Here is a 19,616-nt window from a genome sequence, read left to right on the forward strand (position 1 = left end):
TAGACCTGGACGTCTTACAGTTAGTATCTTGTGAATGAAAGTGCTTACAAGTCTTCGAACTGTTTGATATATGGTCTACCGGAGTATACTAAAACTGAAAGGACATTTGATCATACCTACCTTTTATTAAACCATTAAATCATATTATAAGGTATGTAGTCAATGGTGCTAAGAAGCTTAATGGTATACTTGAAATACTACTTGAAACGAGATCGAAGGAAAGAAAAGTTCGATTTGGCGCTAAAAGGGTGAGAATCCAATTGGAGCTCCCGCGTGCAGGCACTAGAAACATGTGCTAATCGGTGGGGCCCGGCGATAATGGACGGCCCAGCCCAGGGCTAGCCTTGTTAGTTAGCTGAAAAGACCGCTGACTGGGATATTGTAGCCAATGAAAGGGCCGAATTCAAAGATTTTGCAAGAGTTTACGAAAGCAACCACGCCAGTGACACCCCACGAGTCCCCACCTTGGCAACCCTCTGACGGAGGTTACTTCCCAGATCTTGTCTAACCTACCACGCCGACCGACCACATCGGTCGACCTAGACGGGCCGGACAACTCTTTTCTTTCTCTTCTTGAATAATTTTTCGCCTTAACATCTGAACTATCTTAATCTTGTCTACGAAGGGACAGGGTACTTGAAAGGCATGTTAGATATGCGTTGAGAATCCGTATATCTTATGATCTTGTTCTTATGATCTCTTGCTCTATCTCAACCCCGCCTTTCCTCTATCCAAACCGCGTACATCCTCCCATGTACGCACCTGAATCACGGTAACACTAATTGCAGGCGACTTGAAGTCTTTGCGCTTGCAGTAGGGGAGGAAAGAAAGACTTATAAGGAAGATTTTGTTTTCACGCTTTTTGGATACCCAAACTCACCCAATAATACGAACGACTCTGAAGGAGAGTCGTAATTGGTTGGCGCATTTTTTATTTTAACAAGATACCCGTCTCGACTATCGCATTGTATGCGACTTTCGGGAATCGCAGACACCTACGTTCAGACAATTCGAGATTTCTTTGGACGGAATCATCAAAGTCAAGGATATAGCCAGGTTGAGCAATTCGAAATGGCAGACTACCAAAAACCTGGCCAGTTTGAGCCTACCACCACTGTTGTGGTAACGGGTGGCAGCAGCAACGAGGGGACTGCTAGCAATGATCACGTTACTAACGAAGCAGTCGTTCATGGATTGCAGCAGATCGAAGCCAAGAAGGTTCATTGGTATTCATATCTCACAACTGCTGATTTCTGGATCGTCCTCTTAATGGGCCAACTGCTCTCGCTTTGCATCACTGCCACGAACACGTTTACGACATTCCTAGCCAACTACGGCACATCCATCCCGGCTTTTCAGACCGTCTTTATGTACATTCTGTTGTCAATCATCTACCTTACCTATACTGTATTTACCTATGGACCTAAGAAGTACGGCAAGATCCTACTCGTAGACGGTTGGAAATACTTCATTCTCAGTTTCCTCGATGTTCAGGGCAACTATTTCACCGTGCTGGCCTACCGCTACACCAATATCCTTTCCGCGCAGCTAATTAACTTCTGGGCCATCGTGTGCGTCGTTATTATCTCGTTTCTCCTGCTACGTGTGCGGTACAAGATTTTCCAAATTCTTGGTATACTCATCTGCTGCGGTGGAATGGGCATCCTGCTCGCCAGTGACCACATCCAAGGCACCAACGGCGGCACCGGGGAGAACATGCTGAAAGGCGATCTCTTTGCACTTCTCGGCGCTACGTGCTACGGTCTTACCAACGTGTTCGAGGAGTGGTACGTCAGCAAACGTCCTATGTACGAGGTCCTGTCCTTCATGGGCCTGTTCGGTATGTGCATCAACGGCGTCCAGGCCGCCATCTTCGACCGCACAAGCTTCCAGCAGGCGACCTGGAATGGCGAGGTCATAGGTTACCTAGTCGGATACACGCTCGTGCTTGCCTTCTTCTACACCGTCGTGCCGTTTCTGCTGCGCATCGCGTCGGCTGCTTTCTACAATATCTCGCTACTCACGGCGAATTTCTGGGGGACCATCATCGGCATTCACGTCTTCGGCTACGCGATCCATTTCTTGTACCCGATCGCCTTCGTGCTGATCATCGTGGGCTTGGCGGTATACTTCCTGGCGGGAAGTATCCTCGGCGAGAGCAAGAAGCCGTGGCTCGGCGATAACCAAGAAGAAGGCGTCGCGGGCTTCGGTACGGCGAAATTGAAGGCGTTGAATATGGCGCGGAAGCAGGGGCTAGGTACTGATACGGGGAACAACACGGTTTAGGGAGGGTTGGGATTTATTATAGATACTGGGACGTTAAGGAATTCAAGGATAAGCATCTGGGATACTACGGCTGAGGGCGGGATTTCTTGCCTACGCCTTGCAACGCGGATATTGGAACTATGGAAATAGTTTCTTGAGATGAACTCTGATAAATATATTGGGTATTATTGATATCTACATTCTGAATAATGTATCGTGTGTTTGTACGACTTGCGTGGATTATATTTACTTATGTGAACCTTGGATTGTGAAGCCCTCTTTCCCCCGTTTCCAGTTTTTCATAACTTTTTCGAAATCATGTTGCTATTCGAGCATCTAAGTACCTACGTAGATATTAATCGCGTATTCATATATTCAAGTTATAGTTAAGGATGATTATTCCTTGATATAACCCGTTGTAAAATTATAGGAATTATCCCCTCATTTGGCGAATTTTATGTTGCAACACCTGATATAGGTAGTTATACAGACCAGGCGTATGAATTATCGTGCAAATTTCACGATCATGACCGCAAGGATTTCGTAGGGGTCGATAATTGATGAGACTGAGCAGATTTTTAAGCTGTAGGGGCTAATGTGAAGTTTTAGGGAGTTAGTGACTGGCATATTTCACGTAAATCATGTGGTTCAATATCGGTCAATCAAATCAATAAGGTGTATAAAGCTTACCTATTAAACTATTCTGGTATTCATTCCGCTCCGAAACTGTTTTCAACTTAATTAAGCCGAAGTCAACAGGATACCTTAGGGTTGGCAGTCATGCTATAAGTACCTCCTGTCACGATCTATCTATTCAAAATTGACTGAGTGTAAAACTGTACCCAGGGAAAACCTCGAGTAATAAAAGAGGACTAGGTTCGAGGACGATAGGCTATTATCAAGTTTTCCACGTAGCCCTTGGTCTTTTATCACAACACCATGTGTCCTTCACTGGTCCACAATAGCATAGAATGTTCTATAGCAACGCCTATAAACCGAACCGAACACGGATATCCGTTTGCACCTACCTACATATTCGGGTTCAAGACTGGGAATCGATGGGACATAATGAGGTTGTTCCTCAAAGGGTCCTCGTATTATGAAGACCGCAGTTAAAGAAACGATATCATTCCCGTACGAAGACAATTATCTGACATGTCGAGATTCCGCGCTACAGGATTGTACCTATGTTACCGACATATTTCATATTGTTCTCGTTGCCGCTGAGACATCGATATACGTAGTCACCGAGGTTGATATCCCTTCGTAGTGTGTTCGCGAATGCTTCAAAACAAACGAGCTATTTGCGAGTTGCAGAGACACTAGCACCTTCAAGGCTCAGTTTCGCATGGCTGGCGTCGGTTAAAACGTTGCATTGAACTGTTTTAGTGTTTACATAGCTTCGGATGGCTCCGAGCCAAATACCTGCATCCCTGTATGATGTTTCATACAGCAATCACATATCGGCCCAAGTTTAAATCAGAGGAAGGAAGGGACCTTAAGTCTTCAAGATATATACAACATTGGATTCGATAACGCGGAATTTTATCCCTTTCCATTGGGTACGGAGTGAGGAAATCATCGTCATATCCGATTCAAGCTTTTCTACCAGATTCAGCAGTCTGCGAACCAAAAGGGGCAACCGGTGTTACCGACAGACTTAACAACCCACCCAAATGATATGATTTGATACGAGCCCGGGTTATAATACAGGGTCCCTACACGTGTCGGCAGAGGGGATGGCCCAAAAGATTTCGTCTCATATCAAGCATTTATGCGGCTCGAAGATGTTGCTTCCACTTTATCGAGGCTGGAACACGCTCCCAAGTGCACTAAGTCCACTAAACAAACTGTCTGACTGCGCGCAGAATCTAAAGGGGGAAAATGATGACACATCAAGGAGCAAGGGACACCCTGCCAAGAGCCTAAACATGGGTAATCGACCCCCTGGTTAAGGTACTTTCCCCTGAATTTAGTGGGGCCGTTAGCCGTTCTTCCCCTTTGGGTCTCAACTCTCTCTCGTCAATTCCCATCTTCTAAATGATCGATCACCATTACAACCGTTACACACATCTCTGCGTGTCTCTTTACTATTCTTATTATTCATCCTCTGTCCGCCGTGCATAATGTCTATTTCCCATTGTCGTGATATATCAATGCCATTATACACTCTTTTCGACTTCTCACGATTAGCTTAATTCATGCCTAACTTCACCGTCGGGGACGAGAGAGACCTTGGGTATCATCAGTAATAACCCTCTCTGGCTTGGCATTTCGAATACTACCTCGACCACGCAACGCACGCACGCGAGCGTGATAGTTGCAGCACTTCCCAAAAGGAAAAACACCATCTCCAATTCTTTCCGCATACATACTTACATACTAGTATATGCGATTCCTGAATTTGTTTTGATTCCTTTTTGCATAGGAGCCAATTGCTTCCTAATTTATTTTATTTACCAAGACCTCAAGGATTGTACATGGCATCCTGACTGACAACGTCGATTATATCGTGACGTCTTGCTCCTTGTCCCTATTACGATCGACATGGACTGCTAGCATCCTCGTTTCAACCCCGCTGTTAGACGCGATCCTGTCGCCAGACCCGGTTCCCTTTCAGCGGTCCGAGCAAATCATTTCTGAATATTATTGAAAGTCGGATTTTTCTTTGTTTTTTTCTTCTTCTCGGTGTTCAATTCCGCTGTTGCCCCCAACTGCTAGAGCTTACGGCAACCATTACCGGAGGAGGAAAGTGGTTAATGTTTCTTTTCGAGGAGGATCAATATGGTCTCATTTTTCGGGTTTAAGATCGGTGGCGGCGACAAAAAGAAGTAAGCTGAACAATTAAAATTACGTGAAATTTTCGATTAACGGTGTCACAGGAAGCTAGCCAATGAAGCAGATGCTTCACCAACTCAGCTGCGCCGAAAACACGAACAAGATGCTGTGACGGGAAGACAGGATGGGAAGCGTGCGCCTGATGGGACCGTCTACTCAGTTTCTCGTCCCGACACGTCGCACACGTGCAAGATCACAGCTACGCGGCCAGGAGCTTCACCGTACGGATCTAAAGGCGGTGTTGCAGCGATGAGCATGTCCGAACTTACGGATTCGATTCACCCAAATCTCAGGCAATGGGTGTCGAATCCTAACCTGGGCTCAAGTCGGTTCAATGCCTCAACCTCAGATTTAGCAGCAGTTCCGCCGGTGCCTGTGCGGAATCCTTCTCGACCAGCTACTCCTGTGCAACAGAAACCAACGTGGATGAACCCCCTCGATATGCATTCTACTAGGGGCCCGACGTTGGCGGCGTTGTCTGCACCAAGATCGCCTTTGGATCAGTTCGGACTCAAACTGGATATTCCTAATGACCATGTTTCTATCCATGAAGGCGACGGATCTCCAAAGGCCCCAATGCCCCTACAGATAAAGAAGCCGAGCCACCAGACCGCTGAATCGCCGAAGATGTGTCAATCGCCAAGGAAGCCTCCATCTCCTCCCCAGTCCGTGAAAGACATGGATAGGCATAGCCCAATCCGTGGACCGGCTGTGTTTAAGGATGATATGTTCCGGCCCTCAAGCAGAGGTAGCCAAAGAAACGTGACCACCAATCTCAAGGAAGTACAAAATGCCTGGGATATGCCAACCTATGGACCAGCGTCCATCCCGTCGCCCGTATCAACACCGCGGGGTAGTGAGGAGACGCCCACGAACAACTCGATGCATATGTGGTGTGAACCGGTTATTCGGTCAGTCGCGGCTAGGCGAGATACCATGACCTCCATGACTCATCATAAAGTGAGTATGCAAATAAAGTTGGAAGATCTTGAGAAAGCGTTTATGGATGAGCCGGAAACGATGGAACCTGAAATGCCCGGATTTCAGACACGACAGCTTGCGCGACCCCCGCCGTTGAACCTCGACCCTCGACCGAGGACGCCAGACCGTGCCGGTACATATCCGCCTGCCCCGTATATGATGGACCATCGACCGTTTACGCCAACCGGCGAGAACTCACGCAGACCTACGAGGGATAGATCCGGACCGCCTCCGGGCGCTATTGGTGCTCATGGAAGACCTGGGAGGCCGAATACCAAGAATGTACGCCGACCCGCTGCGGATGAATACGTGATCCAACCTTCGTCCCAGCCCCAATCCCGTAGGGTATCCCAAGATAGCTCGCGTCCGACTTCCCCGGATAGCCCTCTGCTGCCCCAGTCTGGTCCTCTAGCTAGCCCACGTTTCCTGCCGATTGATGCCCAACTCGCGCCGCCGCCGCTCAAAGGAGCTCGTTCTAATCTGCATATCGCAACATTTGCTCTGGATGATAATGAGGCTGAGGACCAGCTCGTAGCTCCGTGTATGGGACACCGCAACGCCCCGACGCCCGACGCTTCCCAATGGCCCATGCCTTCTCCCACGGAATCTTCGTTCGATGGCGCGCTATCCTACCGAGGCGAGTCGCCCTTTGTTAGAGCTGACTCTCCGCTGGAAACTCCGCCACGTGTGCTGCCACAAGGCGTGGTCGCACGTTCTGAATCGCCGTTCGGGTTTCGGTCTTTCAATTTCAGCAGGCCTATGACGCCTACGCTTGAGCAGCCACCGCTACGACGGGACAACACGCCGTCATCGGGCAGGTTTCCGCGGAATCCACCGAAGCGGTCCGAAACCGTGCCCGTGTCGCCTGGATTTAGGGATTACGAAAACTCACCGTCGGGCGGACCGATACCACCTCGTGCGAACACGGTAACGGCGAATGTAGGCCACGGGCTCAGGAGTCCGGCGATCGTGGGAGATGACTTCGGCGGAGGATTCATCTAGGCGCCTTTGCATATCCATAAAGCCTGCATTTCCAAACTCTTGCGTTCTGTACAGCTACTAGCGGGACCGGCGGCAACATCGATTTTAGGGCATCACGGCAGCATTCGTTTTTTTCATCGTTTTCAAAAACCCCATTTCCCTTTGTCAGGACACCCCATATAGCATCGCATTTGCAGCTGAGATACCCACATACCCCCTCTTCGCTGTTTCGAGGCTTTTGAAAATTGGGCGTTTTGGATCGGGACTGTTTAGGTTTATTAGCATAGCATTGTCATGTACATCATGTACCACCATCATTGTCAGCATTTCTCGAGCATTGGCGGAATTATCTTTTCTTGCATATATCTAGCGTTTCAGCGTGTATTTTCGGAGGATGAATTTTCTTTTCTTTAGAACCGCGCCTTGGGCGCCTGGTTAGGGGAGGCAGGTTCCTATTTTCTGTTTTCTTTTTTATAACACTGAACGTCTCTGTGCTGTATTGTTTTACTGTATTGTATTTTGGAGGGATGGCATGGGAAAAAATAGTTCGCATATCTATTGAGGCAAGCTCGTTCTACGTTCACGTAGGGTTAGGTTTTTTAGTGTATATTGTTAATGAGCACTCGCACGCGTTCGAGTGCTGATTAGATTGGCTTGTCTTCTATTGCTCTGTGCTGTATAGGGAGTGAAGCGCGCATTACTGATTTGTATACCTGAAGGTATACTTCCAAGGGTACGTCGTTAAAAAATCGCCGGACTTCACCTTATATCCTCCGATAGGTACCTATAGGTACTAGGTAGGTAGGTATCCCATGTTTGCGGGATATTATCAGCCATCTTGACGTGCAATTATCTAATCCTAGTACAGCCAGCTATAGGCTCCCCTCAGAATAAACTAGCGGGTTTTTCTTCCTGGGGCATATACGTAAAAATAACCTACCCCCTTTACCGAGTATACTGGGAAAAACGTCACGCAAGAGCACTTAGTAAATATACCTACTACGCATACTCCTCAAGTCCAGAACTTGCCTATTCCCCTCACTCAAGCAAGCAAGCAAGTAACACTCCATTCTCATAGGAAAAAAAGCTCATGGGTATATATTCCTCTCTCAAGCGTACACGGAAAGCTATACGTACAATCGCCCTTACCCTAGGCTCCACTTCCTATATAGAGCCGCCTAGCCTAGCGTGTAACCGTAACCGTACAACCGCAATCTGAACCGAACTGAACCGCAAACTGCAAGATATCCATCCGCCCTTTCATCATCATCATTGTCGTCCCCTTTTTTCACTACCCCTGCTTATTGTACACGGGCGGATTCGTATGCAAAGACCAGACCAGACAAGACCAGACCATGTTCAAAGCGCCGGTTTATCACCTCCGCCCTGATCCTTCGCCTTGCCGTCACCCTCCGCCGTGACCGGTTTCTCCGTCGTAGGTTTCAGCGGTTCGAAGGTAAGCGCCTCTTCGTCATCCTTGCCCTCTCCCTCGCCCTTCTCAGCACCCTTCGATGAAACCGGTACGCTGTCATCCACGAGCTTTTCCGCATCAGCTTCCTTAGGTACTTCCTTAGATACACCCTCATGGCCCTGCGATCCGCGCGCGTGAACCTCTTCTTCTTCATCTTCTTCTTCCTGCTGCTCGGGGAGGTTAGCATCGGATCGGTCGCCGTCGGTGCCTGCGGATATGGCCAACTTATCCTCCACGTCTTCGACGAGCTGGTCCAGCTCGTCCTTGATCGCCTCCTCCTTCGCCGTCTTGGATAGCTGGCGGTCCGCCTCCTTGTCGCCTACGATCTTGCGCCAGAGCGCCTCCAGCTCGTCGCGCCAGCCCAGTTCGTCCGCCAGCTTGCGCACCCCGGAGTCGCAGTCGCCTAGGACTAGCACGTCGTCCGCGCGCGTGCCCAGGTCGCCCACGCGCTCGAGGTTGAAGAGTACGCGGGGCACGCGCTCGCGTGCGTTGCGCGGCAGGCCCGCGAACGGGTGCACGAGCAGGCTCGTTCCCATGACGAGCACGAGGTCCGCGGTGGCGGTGACGTTGATGTTGTTGTAGAACTTCTCGGGCAACTGCTCGCCGAAGAAGACGATGTCGGGCTTGACGAGCCCCTTACACACCTCGCGCACGCAGTGCGGGGCCTCGCCGCGCTTCACGAAGTCGTGCATCATGTGGTCCGGGAACTCGGTGCGGCAGTCGATGCATCGCTGGGTGGCGAAGCTGCCGTGGGCCTCCACGATCTTATCGGCAGGCACGCCGGCTGCGCGCTCCAGACAGTCGATGTTCTGCGTGAAGAGCATGCGGAGCAGACCCTTCTTGGCCAGCAGTGCGATGAACACGTGCGAGATGGTCGGGCTGAAATTACCTGGATAGAGCTCCTTGGCTAGTAGGTAGAAGGGGGCCGGGTTGCGACGGAAGAAGTCGATCTCAAAGACGGCTTCAGGGTGTGGGAGATTGAAGCGGGAGAGATTGTGGTACAGGCCCGTCTTGGGGGAGCGAAAATCGGGGACTGTGCCATGGTGAGTGATATGAAATATAGAGAAGAGTAGTAAAAGGATAATATGTATATCATCAAGCATATTTCGCATTGCAAAAAAAAAAAAAAAAAAAAGGAACTTACTTCCAGCTGCGGTAGAGATACCGGCGCCGGTCATGACCACGATTTTCTTCGCGCCACCCTTCTTGATAAGTTGCGCGACAGCATGCAGGCTGCGCTCGGACAGAGTGTCCGGGGGAGTGTCCGGGTCGATGAGGCTAGATTGTTCTTGACCCATCTTGCGTCTTGACCACGGGCGTGGGCTTCGTCCCTTCTGGTGACGAGGTTTCTTTTTACGACCTATATTGAATGGTTATGTGAGCATCGAATGAGACTTCTATATGATGCCGACTTCGATTTTGAAGAAGGAATCACGAAATCGAATCAATTCTACACGGAATTATATAGGATTGGTCGAAGAAAAGTTGAACGGTGGAAAAAGAACGAATTGTAAATTGTAAGAAAGTAAATGTGAGATGTAAGATGCAGGTTACATCACTTTTCATAATTATTAAAACGGCGTAACCCGACCTTAGCACGCTAATCTAGCGCAATCCGTACTTGTGGGTAGATTTTAGGTTCAAAAAGTCGCCTCGAAGCCGGAAGCCTGGAGACATCGTATGGAGGGGTTGGTGCGTTGGTGTTACCTCAGTAATCGTATGACGCCGCGGGGCATTCACTGTCCGGGGCGTAACTTCGATACATGCATATCTCGGACATCGTTGACACTTCGGCCTCTCATCCTTGGCGTGGGCAACTCATATGCTGAATCACCTCAGCACGAGTCGGGTACTACCACATGAATTACTGTCGTCACATGTTCCATGAATCCCATAACGTGAATATTCCATGGTCACTAGACACACATACGCGATACACACATGCATGTCGTACACCGGCTCAAGCTTGATGCGTTTCATGGAGAAGGTGGCTCAAATTATATACTCCTATAGGACTAACTCGGAATTCACCGAGTTAACTATTCCATGAACCTATCAATAAACCAGGTAGTATACAGAACGGTCCTCGTTGCTGGCATCGTGGTTTCCACTAAGTGGCTCGTCACCGCATTAGACACCGGCGCTGCCGCATTAGAGCCAATCCCGTTCTGCTGGGCCATGGAGTGCATGCTCTCTCTAATAGAGGCAAATTGCTAACACCTTGGCTTTCGTACCCTTCCTTGCCCCAGTGCTTATTTATGTTTTATCAAGTTTTTCGTAACGATACCCCTTTTGTTCGCACTTCGCACTTCGCACATAATTTCGTACAAATACAAGCGTGAGTCAAGTTTCGATCACTCCGCACATTATCTAGCCCATTCAACCGTTTCGAGTGCCATCATGACAAGCACCAGCGTCGAAGGAAGGATCCTAGAAGCGATTAGTATTAATTCAGACAGCGTAACGGATAATAAACAACTTACCAGATGACATAGCTCTGGAACAAGATCTTAGACATGACTCCTTCGTACACTTCGTTGATCTGACAGATTTGTGCCAATTGTAAAGCACTCGGCGCACCCGTGAGGAGAAAACAGACGATAACGAATATCGGATCGTCAAGGATGCTAACCGGGACATATTTGGCGAAAAGTGCTAGAACGGGGGCCATGATGAGGGTAGGGAGCAGCATACGACTGATGAGCGAGGCCACGAGAAGTTTCTTCCCGATTTGCTCCTCCTCCGGATCTCTAGTAGTGTGGTTTTGCGTGTTCCGGGCTAGGTTAGCACCTAACACCACGAGAATGAGAGGCACCGCGACACCACCGCTTTGCGATACGGCCCTGGTCACACTGTTGTTGACAAACGTTCCCTCCTGGAAGAAAAGTCGCTGTAGATCTGGCACCGAAGCTACAACGATAGCGCAAAGCATAGCCCATAGCGGCGGGTTCATGAACTCCCACAGGAAGTTATACACGCGTAACCATCCTCTCCACATCCCGGTCAAGGCAGTCTGAATTGGGCGAGGTAAACGCTGGAACGTACGCTTGAAGAATTCGATGACATGCTGTTCGGTGGATGCAGCGGCCCTCTTAATACCAAGCTTTGCGCGAACGTAATAACCTTGGACTCCGCTCGGAATATCCGGATCGTTTATATCGTGCATACGGGGGAATGCCATGATATCGCCGGGCCCGGCCGTTACATACTGTCCGCTGACGCCGTTGGCACCGTTGCCTTGCTTCTTCCCAAAGCGTCTCCGTGTACTTGCATCGTCGTCCGAGTCGTCGGGCGATGCTATCGACGTGCCAGCTACCGACGTGCCAGCTACTGGAGTTCTACCGGCCGGTTCGTATGCATCTGATTCGTCCGAGCTTGCCGAGTCGTTTTCCGCCGTGACATTTCCATCTAAACCTGGTATCAAGGCCTCTTGGGAGAGATTATCCCGATACCTTCCTTCCTCGATTGTTTCATTCTGGTACTCCTCGTATCGACTCTTAGGCGCCAACAAGACGTGATATCCCCAGCTCCACCTAACCAATTGTCCAAGCTGCTGGAAGATTAAGAGGTACAAGATGCCGCGTGCGGCCACTTCGTCATCATTATCGCCCGGTATCCTATCCCAATGGAGTCCCTTCAAAGTTTGCGATAGTGAGATAACCAATGAGATAGGTAACGAGTTGGAGTTTCCAAACACACCCATCGCCGTTACGAAGTTTGCCGGACGTTTGCCAAACCGGAATGCCTTGGATACACCGACGGATACCACATACGACACGGCGGTCTGTATGACGAATATGAAAGGTATCACTGCAAGATCGATCAACTTGTCGGCATTAAGTTGCGACGCCAATTTCGTGAAGACTAGTTGCCCGTTAGCGGAGAACGTGGTAGAATAGGCATAATCATAAGAATATACGTACTTAGGCATGGCGTAAACAGCATAACATTTAGATTCGCCAAGAACTTCTGCTTGTCGGCATCGAAATGTCCTAGCCTTGCGATGATATATCCAGGTAAGCTAACACAGACGACTTCCAGTACGGCCTCGAAGACCAATAATATTAAGTGGTCAATGGAAGGATGCGAATCGTGAGGCTTCTTAAGTATGGAGAACGCTGTCGGTTCGGGCGCCCAGTCCATTCCAGGATTATTGGCCCGAAAGGAAGTTGGATTTGTCGACGTCCAATCCATATTTTCCAACATATTCGATGAATAAGATGGTATATATCCTGGTTGTTGACTCTTACAGTTGACGGATGCTAGCGGTAGAATTGCTCGATCGTATGACCGAAAGAATTCCTTGATTAGTCTAAAGGCACAATAGCACGATAGGCACGGTATTATCTTCGTTTGATTTCGTCAAGAAATCCCAGCGTTATTCAGACCAGCTGCAGAGTCGTCAAAGTAAGACCGGGAGGACCGAAGAGAGGTCGTCGGAAATACGAAGGGAGAATGGATATGGATATGGCGCGGTGCGTAATCCCTCAATCCCTTAAGAAACGAAAATGTAAAAGTGGAAAAGGGAGAAGGGAAGGGGAAGAGTAAAAGAATAAACAAAAGTGGAAAAAAACAAAAGTAAAAAGTCTTTTTAAGAATTAATGCCACGGGCTACACGGGAGACTTGTTGCCCAGCCGTGCCCAGAGGTAAGGATTAAGGATTGAGAAAATAGTTAGGAAAGATTGGAAAGAATAGACGGGATAGACGGAGTGATCAGTTGAGAAGTGCATCAAAGGATGAGCCTCTTTGCGCTCTGGACGCACCGGGTAATTCTGCTTTTGGATTCCGCCCTGCGACCCTGGAGATCTCTAGCCATTTCTAGATTCTGGATCGCGAATTTTGGTGTGGCTAGCGCAGCAGTTGAGGCGAGAACCTGCAGGTCCGCTACAGGTGGATACCTATTTAGGTTCATCCTCCAAACCTATTGGCCGATTAATGCCGCTAAAACGAATCTTCAGGCTTCCTTTGTCGCATACGGTCGCAACAGGTGCGAGCGCCAAGTGGGGGCGAAAGATAACCCCGTAGTCCGATCAATGATGCTCAATTAGTGCACATTGTGCAGTAGTGTACGTACCACGTACCGCCATGTCGGAGACCTCAATCGTTCAGGTTTAATTCGTTTCAATCAGAACAACATTAAAATTGCTACACTATGACGCCTCCATTTCGGTATTTGCTGGATTACATACTTCGTACAAAACCCAGCATCCATGGATTGGCATTAATCTTATCAATCTACACGATAATACGTATTTGGCAACTCTGACGGACATCTTGACTTCTTGAGAGACGTACATATGCAGATGTACTGCTTGACCTTTGTCACGTACATCTACATACATATGTACGCACGTTCGCCCGTATGTATGTATATATGATATGTTTTCTGTTATAATGATGTGATTAACTCGCAACTATCCAGGGCAGCTAGGGTAATGCGAATGCATAGCTGCGGAATAATCCCTCTACGGTTTCTCACGATACCACTCAACTCGCTCAAGCCGTCAACGTGCGCGGATAAAAACTCTTGGCTCATTACACTTACTCAGTTTAATTCGTGCTAAAGTCGCATCTGCTCCACCGAGACAATTCTTGAACTTTGCAGACTCCATGCAAAGAACCTGACGATGTTTGTTTGTTCGATAATACGCATGCTTGGCTATAACTTGCCGTTTCGACATTCCCTCTCGGAATATAATTGCAGATCTAATTTAATAGTCATACCTCTCTCACAACTTCGCAAGATTAACTGAACAATCAATCGATAGGCTATATGAGCCGAGCCGTGACATAAAGCTGCGGTGTTATCGAGTCGATGCTTCGAGCCGTGAGAGCTGACGAGGCCATGCAAATTACGCGATGCAGCCAAGGTCGAATGACATCGGGCAAAGGCCTGCCTAAGTACGTGGACTTGTCCGGTACTACTGGAGTCAACCAAGCAATTGCCCGAGCAGACCGAAGGCTCCGCAGGCAGGATTTATATAACGTCCTCACCGATAGGTTGAGCCTAAGGTAAAAACAGCACGACTTCCAAGGTTGTCCCGAATAATTGGATATCTCTGAGTTGTAGGCAGAAAGATAAAAGGTGATTCCAATTGGGTTGAAAAAAAAGTGATGACGATGTCGCAACGGTGGCGATGACGTTATTTGATCTTATCAGTTGCCTATCGAATGGGCATACGTAACATCTGTGGCTTGACGGAGGGCGCTAAGAACCCAACCTGCTTCCAAGCTTTATTCTGAGCCACTCAACTGCCATTCTTACCACTTTGTAAGCGTCTGGGCGCTGGTGTGGTTCAACAATTCAAACAACTCAAATATTTGGCAAGGAGCTTCCAAGGGGCGATGGTGAGACACGTTGGCACGAAGTACAAACTTGGTTGAGTTCTCTATGCTTCCTTTTATCGTGAGAGAAGTATGGGGAAATCTTTGTACCTTGCTTATGGAACAGACGGAGTGGCTCTCTCTGCCTTGGAATTCCAGAGTATATTCCATGCAGTCTATCTATGGTACGACTTTGACAGCATCATTTGCGGGGTGGTGAAGCATTTAAGGGGAAAGATCACCGATTGTTGTCAGTGTTGGCATTGGGTTATGTGGTGTGTGATGTATTGCAGCATACCAAAATCATCACCCAGGTGCATATTCAAGTCGGCTCGTGATAATTGTGATGTTCCCCCACTTCAGGGTCTGGCTGTATGGCAGCAAATTCTCCAACCATATGGAGTCATACAGCCATAACAGCCCATTGTTGACCTCATCGAAGCTTCACGTTCTTTTCAAGTTTTCCTTACCTACATACATAGTAGCCACATGTGCATCTAGAGCGATCATCCTCTTATTGTTGACTATATGATTCTTTTCAGCGGGCCCCATATAAGTGACGCAAATATTTCTCCTTCAAATGTTCGTCACTGAGTAGCAGGTGTCTACATACATACCACCTACCTACCCAGTCAGCTAGTAAGATATAATTGACATATCTAAATAACTTGAAACTACTAGGGATGTTATGATCGGTCTTCCAAATTGCTGGAAATGATCTAGCGTGGGTAGTATAGGTAGTATGACAATATGGGCGGTACGGATTGTCAAATTTACTAAGCAGGAATAAGGAAAGAGAAAGATCGAGTTGACAAGAATTCGATCTTTGATGATCTGCAATTATTGTTTCGTACTAATTATCAGAACCTATCAGAACCTATCAGAACCCGTTGATTGGGCCAGCACAAAAAAAAAGCTTTAAGCTAGGACCACGTGAGATTCCCAAATTGCCTGTACCTTCTGTACCGTACACCCAGAGGCTCAGCAAGTCTCAGCATTTTGAGAGAAGGTGGAAGGGATAGAAACGCGGGGCACATCCCACCCAACCCAGTCAAAGTCAGTCATAGTCAGTCAACCCATCCAGGCCATCGTAGCTGCCACCCAATTCATTGAATCTATCCACTAAAATCTACGGATACTACCACCACTACCACCATTGACGTCCCCCAATTTGTTCCCCCCAAATCATTAAATCATTCCTCTCCAACAAAAGTTACCAAAAGCGATTCTAGCAATCCAAGGTCGATCGCACCCCGTTCACGTTACTAGACTGAGCTCCAAAAACTTCTGAAACTTTCGAAAGGCCCAAGGAAGAGGAGACACGTCTAAAAAGAGGTTCCACATCTTAACAATCGTCAGTTTCTTCTCTCCTTGGTAATTACACAGTGGTGCCGCTTACATCCGCTGTCACATTCGTCCCCAACGAAACCTTGGAACTTCAATACGACTATACTACCATTCTTCCCATACTACATACATCCGTACCACATATTACATACTACTCCTCGTTCTCTAACGTACTATCGACCTGTATCGACCTGCCGAGAAACTGCCAGCTGAATGAATATCACAATTGGGCAGCTCAAGCTAGTGTCTCGAATTTGACAAGGTTCGTGCAGCCCTACATTGGTTACCTCATAAGGTTGTCTGGACCGTCTGGGTTGTCAGGCAAGATCCTAGCGGCTTGTTCGCGATAGATGGAACCCAAGGAACCCAATAACACCTCAAAGTACTCAAAGTACCTGAAAAGAGTCAAGCTCGGGCTCCGACTCCTCCGTTAAGAACCATAAATCGCTAATCAAATAAAATCACCATCCTGTAGACTGTAGACGACTCAGAACCTCCCGTGCCGACGAATCGGTACTGCGCTTTTTGCCACTTTTCCACCTGCAAGAAAAATTTCCATCTCTCCTTCGCAAGGACATCCCGATATTCTTTACTGGCCACCAAGTCGCCGAGGCAATACTCCATAAATCAACGGTTTAACTTTATCGCTTGTTGTATTATTCCTTTCCCGCCAACCACCAACCTGCCCTGTCTAGTCCAAATTACTACAATCCATACCATCATATCGATCTCTATTCATCCAACGAAGGAAACAAAGCCTCGATACTAGCTACTGGTCGGTGATGATAGTAGAAGCGCATTCCTAGAACTCTCCTTTTTATACGCCAGAACCTCTACCATGGCTGGCGAACACCACGACCCGGACTCGGTGCCTGCGACACCAGATGAGCTGATAGATAGGGATGTCCTAGGTACCCCCGTATCGCCCGGTTCCGTCGATTCCTCGGAAGCCACGACACCGATCGATACGCCAGGCGAAAGCCCTTCCGAACAGCCTAGAAGAATGCCATCCTTACGTTCCGTGTCTGATCCGCAAAACCCGGGTCACCCAATGACTGCCTCATCTACACATATTGGAGTCTTGTCTAATGCTAGACGTCCTCCTGCTACAGGTGCACATATGTCTAGCGGCCGTCTTCCTGAAGACATTAACGCCAAGATGCGAGCCTTCCACCTCTCCCGTCAAGGAAGCTCTGCCCTAGCTTCACCACAAGGTACTCCACCTTCAGGGCCTTCAGCAAGTGGTTCGGTCATGGGTGGTTTGCCTAGGCATCTTCAGATGCCCGGAGCCCCCCAGAGGCCTGGTGCTCCTTCATTTCCCAAATCGGCCCCCTCAGTACCCTCATTGCCTCCTGGAGTTGGTGGTTTGGCAAACAAGCGACGGTTTGGGCTGAAACTTGGGGACATGGGCGGAGGAGCTCCGCCTCCTATGCCCGGATCTGGCGTTTCTGGTGGAAGTCCCCAAATGTTACCCACCCAGAACGGGAATGCTCATAATATGTCACAAATGAAGCAGTTCGAGGAGTACATCGATTCTGAAAAAGGGTACCTGACATTTAGAGGCAAGGCGATCATCACAAACAAGGGAGTGGATTTCTCGGATGGGTCCGTCTTCAGGATATCGCTCGACGAGGTGGAGAAGCTAGATGAACTAGGTAAAGGTAACTATGGCACCGTCTATAAGGTGAGACATACGAAGCCACGATTCCCACGTTTCGGTCCGGGTCTTTCCGGATTCAAAGCGGCATCTTTAGCGAATCTGCCGACGGTTCCGCAAGACCAGGTGGATGCCGAAACCAAGACTGGCTCTAACACTGGGACGGTCATGGCTATGAAAGAAATTCGCCTGGAACTAGACGAAGCAAAATTGACAACAATCTTGAAGGAATTGGTAATCTTGCACGAATGCGCATCTCCGTACATTATCGAGTTCTACGGAGCTTTCTTCCAAGAGAGTGCGGTGTATATGTGTCTTGAATACATGGATGGTGGCTCGATCGACAAGCTCTATTCCGGGGGTATTCCGGAGGAAGTGCTCCGCAAGATCACGTATTGTACCGTGATGGGCCTTAAGGAATTGAAGGACAAACACAATATCATTCATCGCGACGTCAAGCCCACTAATATTCTTATAAATACTCGAGGCCAGGTCAAGATTTGCGATTTTGGCGTGAGCGGCAATCTTGTAGCAAGTATTGCCAAGACCAACATCGGATGCCAGAGTTACATGGCCCCTGAACGAATTTCGGGTGGAGCTTTCATGCAGGCTGGCGCAGGAGATGGCACTTACAGCGTCCAGAGTGATATATGGAGCTTGGGTCTGACAATCATCGAGTGCGGTATGGGAAAATACCCCTATCCTCCAGAGGTGTCCTCGACAATATTCAGTCAACTCAGCGTAAGTGGATGGCACGGTTCATTCCCTACTCTTAATCAGGTTGACTAATCATTATATATAGGCTATCGTCGAAGGAGATCCGCCCGATTTACCGGATAAGTACTCCGAAGCTGCACGCACATTCGTGCATGGGTGCCTCAACAAGGTACCTAAATTACGGCCAACGTATCAAGCCCTGCTAGCTTCAGAATGGCTTAAGAACCTAACGAAGCCGGAGACTATCACGGAGGAAGACGAGGAGGCCGCAGAGAACGAAGCCAGCGCGGAAGCGGTTGCTGGCGCGGCTGGGAAGTTGGATCTCAGTCACTCAAGCACGGAAGACCTGGAGGTTTCGACATGGGTAAAGGACGTCCTCGAGAAGAAGGAAAATGGGCAGTACGGAGAGACGGAAGGACAGCCAGCGCTCCACCATGCCCCTTTGGATGCCGTGAGCCCGCTGGCTAGCCCGCGAATTGGAAAATAGAAATGGGAGGAACCTTTCCGATAATACTCTTTAGACAAGGACTACCAAAGAGAGGGAAAATTTCTACAACTTGGTGGAGCAGGTTCTCCACGATCCTCTCTCACTACTACCACTTCGAGAACATAGCATTGCTTGGCGCACACATACTTCATTCGACACATAGCAGGCCAGGAGGGTGGCAGCACTTTGTCTCAACATTTCACAATTTTCCTTCCATTTGCGCAAAATGGGGTGCTTCTAATCGGGATTTATTAAAACGGCATTCGGGCGATTAGGAGGCGTCCCTGTACACGTATTCGGGATAAGGACGGATGGCGGACGGGAGAGACGAAAATACGGAGGAAATCCGCGTGTGACAATACTAAAATGTCAAGAGGACTCTTCGTTTTCATCATCGACAAATCGACCATTGTACCATTGTTTTTTGGTTTTTTTTTTCTTCTAGCATCGCTCGGATGGAAAGAGGGAAGGTGGCTTTCGTCTTATATATGAATGAAGGAGAAGTTCGACGGGGAGGATGTGGTGACTTTGAAGAACCGAAATGGGT

General features: G+C 48.5%; 5 protein-coding genes across 5 annotated transcripts; 3 read left to right on the forward strand and 2 right to left on the reverse strand.

Annotated features, from left to right (window-relative positions):
* Positions 1-845: 845 nt before the first annotated feature.
* Positions 846-2,767, forward strand: F4807DRAFT_445420 (DUF914-domain-containing protein). Its single transcript, XM_047999731.1, has one exon. The coding sequence runs from the start codon at positions 970-972 to the stop codon at positions 2,284-2,286; it is 1,317 nt and encodes a 438-aa protein (XP_047849396.1). The 5' UTR covers positions 846-969; the 3' UTR covers positions 2,287-2,767.
* A 1,566-nt stretch (positions 2,768-4,333) lies between these two features.
* Positions 4,334-7,786, forward strand: F4807DRAFT_445423 (uncharacterized protein). Its single transcript, XM_047999732.1, has 2 exons — positions 4,334-5,096; positions 5,148-7,786. Exons 1-2 carry the CDS (start codon positions 5,050-5,052, stop codon positions 7,084-7,086), a joined length of 1,986 nt encoding a protein of 661 aa, XP_047849397.1. The 5' UTR covers positions 4,334-5,049; the 3' UTR covers positions 7,087-7,786.
* A 151-nt stretch (positions 7,787-7,937) lies between these two features.
* Positions 7,938-10,154, reverse strand: F4807DRAFT_445426 (NAD-dependent deacetylase sirtuin-2). The gene is made up of 2 exons (XM_047999733.1): positions 9,681-10,154; positions 7,938-9,569 (listed from the first exon to the last, which is right to left on the reverse strand). The coding sequence occupies exons 1-2, from the start codon at positions 9,832-9,834 to the stop codon at positions 8,425-8,427; spliced, it is 1,299 nt and encodes a 432-aa protein (XP_047849398.1). The 5' UTR covers positions 9,835-10,154; the 3' UTR covers positions 7,938-8,424.
* Positions 10,155-10,510: 356 nt separating this feature from the next.
* F4807DRAFT_445427 (auxin efflux carrier) lies at positions 10,511-13,330 on the reverse strand. Its single transcript, XM_047999734.1, has 2 exons — positions 12,460-13,330; positions 10,511-12,400 (listed from the first exon to the last, which is right to left on the reverse strand). The coding sequence occupies exons 1-2, from the start codon at positions 12,740-12,742 to the stop codon at positions 11,016-11,018; spliced, it is 1,668 nt and encodes a 555-aa protein (XP_047849399.1). The 5' UTR covers positions 12,743-13,330; the 3' UTR covers positions 10,511-11,015.
* A 3,609-nt stretch (positions 13,331-16,939) lies between these two features.
* On the forward strand, positions 16,940-19,373 carry F4807DRAFT_315139 (kinase-like protein). The gene is made up of 2 exons (XM_047995113.1): positions 16,940-18,606; positions 18,668-19,373. Exons 1-2 carry the CDS (start codon positions 17,047-17,049, stop codon positions 19,067-19,069), a joined length of 1,962 nt encoding a protein of 653 aa, XP_047849400.1. The 5' UTR covers positions 16,940-17,046; the 3' UTR covers positions 19,070-19,373.
* The last annotated feature ends 243 nt before the right edge of the window (positions 19,374-19,616 follow it).

This window comes from Annulohypoxylon truncatum (genome assembly GCF_022578515.1).
Source record: "Annulohypoxylon truncatum strain CBS 140777 unplaced genomic scaffold F4807scaffold_50, whole genome shotgun sequence".
Lineage (NCBI taxonomy): Eukaryota > Fungi > Ascomycota > Sordariomycetes > Xylariales > Hypoxylaceae > Annulohypoxylon > Annulohypoxylon truncatum.

Excerpts from the sequence above, each read along its gene's own strand:
- F4807DRAFT_315139 (XM_047995113.1), top strand. The coding sequence starts at position 17,047 with ATGGCTGGCGAACACCACGACCCGGACTCGGTGCCTGCGACACCAGAT. Across the intron at positions 18,607-18,667 it reads CAATATTCAGTCAACTCAGC|GCTATCGTCGAAGGAGATCC; the intron begins GTAAGTGGATGG and ends CATTATATATAG.
- F4807DRAFT_445426 (XM_047999733.1), bottom strand. The coding sequence starts at position 9,834 with ATGGGTCAAGAACAATCTAGCCTCATCGACCCGGACACTCCCCCGGAC. Across the intron at positions 9,570-9,680 it reads TATCTCTACCGCAGCTGGAA|TCCCCGATTTTCGCTCCCCC; the intron begins GTAAGTTCCTTT and ends ACCATGGCACAG.
- F4807DRAFT_445423 (XM_047999732.1), top strand. The coding sequence starts at position 5,050 with ATGGTCTCATTTTTCGGGTTTAAGATCGGTGGCGGCGACAAAAAGAA. Across the intron at positions 5,097-5,147 it reads GGTGGCGGCGACAAAAAGAA|GAAGCTAGCCAATGAAGCAG; the intron begins GTAAGCTGAACA and ends ACGGTGTCACAG.
- F4807DRAFT_445420 (XM_047999731.1), top strand. The coding sequence starts at position 970 with ATGCGACTTTCGGGAATCGCAGACACCTACGTTCAGACAATTCGAGAT.
- F4807DRAFT_445427 (XM_047999734.1), bottom strand. The coding sequence starts at position 12,742 with ATGTTGGAAAATATGGATTGGACGTCGACAAATCCAACTTCCTTTCGG. Across the intron at positions 12,401-12,459 it reads GCTGTTTACGCCATGCCTAA|TCTTCACGAAATTGGCGTCG; the intron begins GTACGTATATTC and ends ACGGGCAACTAG.